This window comes from Lonchura striata, chromosome 11 (assembly GCF_050655825.1).
Source record: "Lonchura striata isolate lonStrDom1 chromosome 11, ASM5065582v1, whole genome shotgun sequence".
Classification (NCBI taxonomy): domain Eukaryota; kingdom Metazoa; phylum Chordata; class Aves; order Passeriformes; family Estrildidae; genus Lonchura; species Lonchura striata.
In genome coordinates, this window is record NC_140713.1 from 16,098,548 (window position 1) to 16,107,221 (window position 8,674).

Consider the following 8,674-nt stretch of genomic DNA (forward strand, 5'->3'; position numbering starts at 1 on the left):
CAAGCCACACTTACCAACCCATGGCCAAAGCCAGCTACTGGAAAAAGCATTCCACAGGGTGTCCACCTCGACCTGCCAAGACAGGTAAAAAACACCCACTACCTTCATACACACAGGGACTGTAAGGTAAGTAGCCTGAGAGTAAAACAGTCCTATTTTACAAAACAAATTAAAAGCCCTACACAGCCTTTAGGGCTAGTGCCTCCAACTGTCTGTGGTAATAGAAAGCTTGGGAAAAGCACCTCCCTTTCATCATCTTAAAACACCCACACCAGGCATGGAAAGAACGGGCATTAGGGCTACGTAAGCAACTTGGTACTCTAAATCTAAAATTTCTTTGAAAATGATACAAAGAAGCAAAGAAACTCTCAATGCACACATACTGGAGATTGAAAAGCATATTGTCAGAGAAATTAGCAAGTTAACAAGGCAGGAACTGAACTTTGTTCTTATGACAGTTGAGTATCACTCAGCAAAATAACCCTGCTGCCTTCCTTAAGCACAGGCCTGAGCAGTTACTGTACATTCAGTAATATTTGCAGTCTGAGAAGTTCAACTGCACGGGCAAGGAAGATCAGGTCAGGTGTTTACTGCTTTTTCTTTTGTTGCCTAGAGTCACTCATGATTCACCGAGAGTAAGTCAGATTCACCAGATGAACCCATGGGAAGATCCTCTTCCTAAAGGTTACAGAAAGCTAAACGTAACCAAGGCAGGAAAGAAAAAAAAAAAAAGGAACAGATTGCACAAAGACCTAAAACAACCTTGTAGCAGGACTACACTATTGCCCAAATCTAAGTGTCCTTCACGTTCCCACTAGAAACACTCACTGTATTTAAAGTGATTTATATCTAAAAGTCACAGCAAAACACCAAGAAAGGCTGAGCACTGATATCAGCTGCCTAGTTAAAGAGTGTACTTCTCACCACCCAAAATCCCCTCCTACTTACGTGATCTTCTTCAGTAATTGGAATAAATTAACCCCTAAGAAAAAGCAGCTCTGCCTGGCAGGAGCAGCGGAGAGAGCCACACAGCACAAAGCACTTGCTGTAGCATTCAAGGGCCCGGCTTGCGGAAGAGATCTTGCTGGGGAGCCGCGGTTTTTAAGATGATATAAACAAGTAAAGCAGACACCGTTTAATTCGGCTAATTTAACTGAATCCTCTATCACCCGTTTATTTTGGCAGTGGAGCGCTGAAAACATCTCCACGTACTCTTATCACGTCTGGAGAAGGCAGTTTGTGGGAGCACCGATAAGAGCTGTACCCCGGGCCAGCCCCGCTCCCCGCCGCACCCCCGCTATCACCAAGCGGCCGGGGGGGCGGAGGGAGCCCCGGGCTGGCTCCCGTGCGCTCCGGGGAACCCCGCGTCCAGGGCATCCCCGGCCGCGCCGGGCGGGCTGCGCTGCCACCGCCCGGCCCGGCGGGCTGACACCGGCGGCAGCGCTGCCCCGGCCGTGGCAACGCCGGAGCCGCCGCCGCCCGGCGCATCCGGGGGGCTCCTCCCCCGGGCGCCGCAGCCCGAGCAGCCCGGCAGCCACGGCCAGCGCCCCCGCCTTTGTCTGTGCCGCAGCCGGCGGCAGCGGGCGGGAGCCGCGCTCGCCCGGGCGCCCGGAGCGTGGGCACCGCCGCCCCCCGCCCCGGCCGTGCCCGCTCACCGTCGGAGCTGACGGTGTCGTAGGAGTCGCCGGGGGCGGGCGCCGCGGCCGGCTCCCGGTAGTCCACCCAGCTGAGCCCTTCTACGCTGTCGTACTCGGCGCGGGGCTTGTCCTCCACCGGCACCACGGTGAAGTGCGGCATGGCTGGCGGGGCGGAGAGGGCTCCCCGCGGCACCGCGGCGAGGCAGGCGGGACGCGGCGCGGAGCCGGCGGCGCATTCCTGCCCCGTGCGGTCACTTCCTCTCAGGAAACCGCGCTCCTCAACTCCACCCATCCCAGCGCCAGCGCCGGGGCGGCGCGGATCCCGCCGCCCCCGGGGCCGCCGGGCGAGCACCGGGCGCGGGGGCGGGGGTCGCTCCGCCGGGCGGCCGCGCTCGGCAGCGGGGGCGCGGAGGAGGGGCCGGAGGCGGCGAGGCCAGCGGGGGGAAGGGGGAGCCTTCCTCCCGCATTCATCGTGACAGGAGCCGGGCCCGGGGGCGGCGGGAGCGGGGCGGGGCGGGGCGAGCGCTCCCCGCCCGCCGCCCTCCCTTGCGGGCGCTGCCGGGGTGCCTCGGGGGGGAAATTTCCCCTCCGCCGGGGCCCGGGCTTCCTCCCCCGCCGCCGCCGCCGCCGCCGCCGCCATTTGCTAGGCGGGAGCGATGCGCGGAGAGCGGCGGTGCGGATGGAGCGGGGTGGTCCCGGTGGTGCGGGCAAGCATCAGCAAGTGAGCCGCGGGCAGGGGAGCCGAGCGCCCCGCCGGGCCGGCAGCGAGCGCACTAGTTAGAGATACCACGGCTCCCAGCAGCCGGTCCGGCCCGGCGTGCGGCTGGCGGACAGGGGGATAGCGCAGCGGCACGCCGGGAGCCGGGGGTGTGCAGGGTGCCGGTACCGGGCGATGCGCAGCTGTCCCCGCTCCCCGTGCCTGCGGCGGCAGCGCCGCGCTTTCCCTTCTGCTCGCTGCGGCTGCGGGCAGGGACGTGGCAAGCGGAGCGAGCCCAGGGGAGACGGGGAACGTGGCAGCGCTCAGGGCGTGCGGGCAGGGCGCTGCCTGCGATTTGCATGCGGGCCGGGAGCGAGGTTTTTGGCAGCTGAATGCAAATCAGCCGGTTACTAAGGCAGCAGACGGATGGACTGTGGTCCTGCCGCTCAGCCAGGGGCTGCGGAGCCGGGGGACACCATTGTTCTGGAGGCAGAGCGGTGACATCCCCCCAGTAGAGCTCAAGGCACGCCAGCCACCCAGCCTCTTCCCCCCGAATGAGCAAAATGAGATATTGCCTTCACATTTGTAGAAGCTGGCGCCAACAGTGGGTATCTCTGCCTTCATATCGTATGTGGTAGCCTTCACATGGAGTTTAAACGTGAATTAGTATTTGCTAATGCCATTTATTGTCTGCATTTGAAAGCTGGCCTTGACAGTAGAAGGACAGTAGAAGGATCGTCAGGAAAAAAAAAAAAAAAAAAACAAACAGAACAAAAAAAAAAACACCTCTGGAAAACAATTTGTGTGTTTTACTGTGGATTATCAATTCAAAGTAATTCTGCAGATTTCTGTAGAGTAAAATATTCCCTAATCAAGCAATGGGTGTACAGTGACAAGACTTTCCAGCACAGATGTAAGATTTGTCTTTGGATCACACAGGAGTCACAGGAGGATATAAAGCTTAGAGCAGAGGAAGGGGCTAAGGCTGGACCAGGGAGCAACCTGGACCTTACCCCCAGCTTTCTGAACATGTCCTGCCTTTCTGAGAAAGCATCCCCCAGGTCACTGAGAGGAAGAAAAAATTGTAATGAGCAGGAGAGAGACAAACATAAGGGAGAATGCTTTGTTCACAAGAACTGACTAATAAGTCTGCTTTTAATTAGTTGGAGTTTGAAATGAACATAAAGGATCCATGCTGTGCAGCGACTGCTGCCAAGGGGGTACAGGTCTCTCAGTTCACTTAGCACAAGGTTGCTGGTGGACCACCTCTGGGGCAAGTCAGAGTAATTCCACCTCTTGGTATTGATCAGACAGGTGGAAAGACTTCTAAGACTCCTGTGCTTTCATAGAACCTACATTTTACTTTTGACACTCAGCTTTGTTGGGGGAAACAAGGATCTTCATGTGGCCATGTATATCTCTGTAAACAGCCTTATCAGTTTTGGAGGAGATTAAAAAAAAAACAACACAATTTCCTCTTTTAAAAACTCCTAGTTTCTTGAAGACTTAGGGTGAGATTTTTTTTTTCCCAGTAATCCTAAAATGAGCATGTTTGTAAATGTGGTCCCCTGAGATCTATAAAGTTTTACTAGCAATTTCGCTGATCAAGCAATAATTTTATTGCCCAAAGGCAATAAAAGGAAAGTAGAACAATGGGCCAAAAAGCAGCATTTTCTGTTTTACCCTCTATGGTTGAATTACGTTACATTAGTATGCATGAAAGGTTTGACCTAACAAGCTAAACCCACCAAGAAAACAAGAAAATTAATCGATAGGGGACAAATAATTTTTTACAGAAAAGGGGAAGATGCTAATTCACCATTAAGTATGTTTGTCATGTTCACTCTTCTTTCCTATTTTCCACTTTATAAAGCTTTTGAGTGAAAGTGTCTGGTCTAAGTAAGCTGGCCTAGAAGAAGGAGGCAGGGACTGCAAGAAATAAGTTTCCAAAGTTAATGTTTTTGAAGTCATGCTTATTCAGGAAAAAGCATTAAAGGGGGTGCTTTCTTCTCTTGGCACTTTGGAAAGCAGATGTGGCAAGGACACACCACTCTTTAGGCACCAAAATTGCATCTATGCCATCACACAACATTTTAATATCATAGAATCAGTGGTACTGAAATTGTAACCCATGAGCAGAAAAAGTTAAAAAGAAATTTTGACTCATGCACACATACCAGCATCTCCCTTCTCTGGAATGGAAGCTATATCCAAATGCCTTAGGAGAGAATTGAGCTCTAGGAAACCATTCAAGTCTATTGAAGCAAAAATATTTCTTTTGTCTAAGGACAAGGGTCCTTTACTGACTTGCAGAAAGACCGTATTTAGAGCTGAGAAATTATCTACCCAGATCAACTTTGATTAGCATCTGGTTTGTAAGAGAATACAATTTCAACCTGGATGATTAACTTTATTTTTTTTCTGATGATAATAAGTGACTGTTACTCTGAATGGTATGAGTGGGTATCATAAGCTCAAAAATTGTCTGATATGAATATGTTGCTGGAATTAAACTGGATTATCTACAATACTACAGTATTTACCTGAAACAACATTACTGTCTTCTCATTAAATAAAGGGATTAAAATTACCTGTTTTTTAAAAAGCTGAATAGAATTTTTAGGGTTTATGGTTTCATACCAGTACAGATTGGTCAGTGAAAACAAAAAGCAGTGAAAATAATTGTAATTTTCTCTCTTTTTTTTATTAATCTTTCTGCACACCCCACTCCAATATCAACAGAGAAAAACTGCACTTCTAAGAAAAAAGCCTGGTGGTTTCACAGCGAAAAAAAAAAAGAAAAAGCATTTGGCTCTGCAGAATCTTATTAGATTATTAGAAGGTTTACTAGAAAAGTATTTTCTGTATTTTCAGTAGTCTAGTTCACATTTACAGCATCAGTGAAATCAGCAGCCTAAAGATCAGCAAATCCATCATCTCCCCTCTGATACACAACCAAGAACTGCTTTTAAATTGGTAATAACTACTAATCATGTAATCCAAGGCACAGTTCAGTTCTTCCTTAGTAAGCCACTGGATATCTGTGAACCACCTTAAGCAGGTAAAGCTTCCAGCTGAAAAGGTCAGTGCCCTTCCACAGTAGAAAACTCTGTTTTCAACCCAAAGGCTGTGTGAGAAATTCAGAATCTTCCAGAAGGGTAGCTTAGCCAGCTGCTGTGGAGCCTGATAGAAATCCTCAGGGCGGGCAAGTGAGGTCAAGGTTGCCTTGAACGCTTCTCCCTGCAGGTGCCCACCTCTGAAGCACTGGAAGGGAGCTTGGCTTTCAGAGCCAGGGGCTGCACGTCCCCACTGCCAGCCAGCCTTGGCTCATCCCTTCCCTGGCACAGCCCTCGGAGGGTCCCCAGCAGAGAATTCCCAGCAGCGTGTGCTGGCACTTCCAGGGTTCAGCCCTCGCGAGGGACGTGGTGCACGAGCTCTGGAGCAGTGTTAACTTCCAGACTTGCAACATGGGATGTTAACCTCAAACAGCAAAAAAGCATCATCATTTCAATTCCTTCTCCAAGCAAATGATTTCCCATTTGTTTAAAGGATAGATGCTGCATCTGAAACTGTTTGAGAACAGATTTTCTTTTATTCTTCCCAAATTTCATGGAGAAATATTAATTTTAAGTATTTAGTTTTTTCTAACTAGGAGAATCGAGGCCAAATGAAAAGTATCATCTGTAGAAATAAGTCATTAGATTGCAAGTCAGATAATTTTTTAAAAATTCATCTCTAAAATTCTGTTGCCCTAACACAGCAGGGAATCTGTGACTGTTATTTATTTGTTTGAAAGATTTTTCCCACTAGAGTGGAAGCTGGGTGACAAATGGCCAAGAGCTGACCATCAGAAATAAAATAACAAAACAAAATTCATCTCTGCCAAGGCACAGTTTCCCAGGACAATCAGACTTGGCAGGAATTCTGCCAGTTCATGGCCAGCATTTCACCAGAGTGAACTTTGGTTTTCAGCACATTCCTGCTTTTCCACATGTGAGGATCACACCAGCCTTGTGGACAAAGCAAACTGGAACTGGCAACCTGGCTGTGAAAGTTTCCCACTCATAAAGAACAGGATCCAGTGCCCGTGGCAAGGACAGGCAGTGGCTGGAAGAGATCCTTTGGAGAGGACCACGACAGGAACACCCCCGTCATAAATGCTTGTAGGAGATGTAATGTGCAATCCTCCACAGGCCACTTCCAGGAGAAAAGTGAGGCAAGGAAAGGCCTTGTCTGCTTTGTAGCCAAACAGGAGTTCTGCTAAAGAAAACTGGAAATTTTGCTATTCTGCTAGAAAACATATCACAGCTTAAACATTAAAAGACCACAAGAGGACACTATAGTGCCATTTACCTTCAAAGTTTATTTACTTTAAGGAACTTCTGCTTCACTTGTAAAATTATTTATAACTGTATTTGATCCATGGAATAGACATTTCTACAAAGAAACTTTGTAGAAAGTTCATCTTTAGAGACTGAAAAGTTGCTTTGTCTTTGAGGTACCATTTCTTTCCTAATCACCCAGGTTCTGCACGTTCAATAAGAACAACTATATCAAGGTTTTCTACAACAAACTTATTAACATGACGGTAATTTTTAGTGTAGAATTAAGATGCTGGAAAAAATACTACTCTGTGGATCAATTTTCATATCAGTTACATTTTAGCATGGGTAGATTTGTCATGGTCTATTTAATTTTTAATAAAGGGCTCAGAGAGGAAACTGAGCACAGGCCTAGACAAGATTCTTGAGATGCTGAGTTTATCTACAGGAGGAAAATCAGAAAGATTAATCCACATCCAAAGGTGTATTAAACTTCTTTCAAATGTTTGTATTCCAGACTAAAGGGACCTTCTTTTTTTATTTGTGTGATAAAATTTGTATGAGCTTCAGTTTTATTCTCACTAAGTTTGATCTTTATTTTCTTTCTCAGCAGCAACCCTCAGGGGAACTTGAATTCTTGTTTCCTGGGCTTTATATTTTCCTTTAATTGCAGAACTGACAGAAGAAATGTTTTATAAAAACAGATAGACCAGGTGCTGAGAAAGGACTTCAGAGGAAAATACCCATTATGCAGAGGAAAGAATCATCTTAATGGAGTTTAAAAAACAATCTGGGGAGAAGCAACAGCAAAACAGCAGAATTAAGTGCCTCTCATTTGAGATCTGATTGTTAGGGCCAGAGCCTTAATTAGAAGCAGCAACATTTTTCTGCTGTAAGATAAATGCTGAACTTTGTTTACTTAGCTTGTATTTTTTTCCCCTCCACTATTTGTTGTCTCATTACAGAGAAGCAACTGAACCAAGTCCAATACCTCTCTGAGGTCAGAGTTTTTCGAAAGAGGGGTTTGTTGTTGCTTTTGTTTGAAAAAAAAAAAAAGTCATAATGCAGTTATAAATAAACCTAAAGGTTACTGAGGAACTTTTTCCATTTCTCTGGTGTCAGTCCCATGTCAAGTTGTTCTATGTAGATATAAGGCTTCTAGGTAAGATAGCAAGACAAAAAATGAAGACCAGATTAAAAAAAAAAAAAAAAAGACGAAAAAAAGAAAAGATAATTCTTTAATTCTTGAACCACTGAACCAAGCCTTGCAGAGCAGTCCAAGTAGGGTTATCCAGGATCACAGTCTGTCCTGGAAATGGTTCAGAAGATCAACTAAATACTCTGGGTCTGCAGTTGCTCTGGGTCTGCAAATTAAATCCAACAAATCTTAAGAGCAAATAAAAGTGGATGAATCTTCTGGTTATTTAATCCTTTTGCAGTTTAAACATGTTATGTTTTCGAAGCAGTTTGATCATTTCCATGTGTATAAATCCAGAAAGAGCAAACAGAACTGCTGCTTTCAATAGCAAATGGAAGAAATCCAAGTTGCTGCAGCCTCACTCTGCTTTTTCACTCCTCCCCTCCCTGAACAATGAGCATGGTTAACCCAATCACTGACACCATCAGCAGGAAACTCATCCCTTGAAGGAGGAAAAGTTTTCTGCAAGACCAGCTCGCTGAAGCAGCTTAGACAAACACCAGAGCTGTCTCCAGCAAAGGGAGAGACAACCTGCAGCCAAGGACAGAGCAGTGCAGCAGCCACAGCTGGCTCTGGCATGAGCTGCTGGGGCACTGCTCCTCACTCCACAGCTGGAGGGGATGCAACAGCTGGCTTGGCAGAGTTGGTTCTGTGGTGCAGATGCCCACTGAGCCTTAGATGTAAAGCCAAACAAAGTTAATGAGCTTGTATGCATATAAGTGGTTAGACTTAATGCACAATGTTTGCTGAACCTGAAACAGAAATATGCTGGCATGTTGCTTGAGAAACTCAATGACATGCAAGGAACGTGGGTGTTAAG

At 47.2% G+C, this 8,674-nt stretch overlaps 1 protein-coding gene across 6 annotated transcripts in view; it reads right to left on the reverse strand.

The window, feature by feature from the left end:
- Positions 1-2,002, reverse strand: part of SLC12A4 (solute carrier family 12 member 4) — a 45,958-nt gene extending 43,956 nt beyond the window's left edge. Inside the window, exons 1-2 of one of the 6 annotated variants that reach the window (XM_085589617.1) lie at positions 949-1,307; positions 15-72 (exon numbers count right to left, since the gene is read on the reverse strand). Coding sequence is in view for 2 of the 6 variants with exons in the window: in XM_021555053.4 (XP_021410728.2) it covers positions 1,656-1,929 (274 nt within the window). In the remaining 4 variants the exon portion in view is untranslated. The other 5 variants (XM_021555053.4, XM_085589618.1, XM_085589616.1 and 2 more) reach the window with 5 other exon arrangements.
- Positions 2,003-8,674: the final 6,672 nt, after the last annotated feature.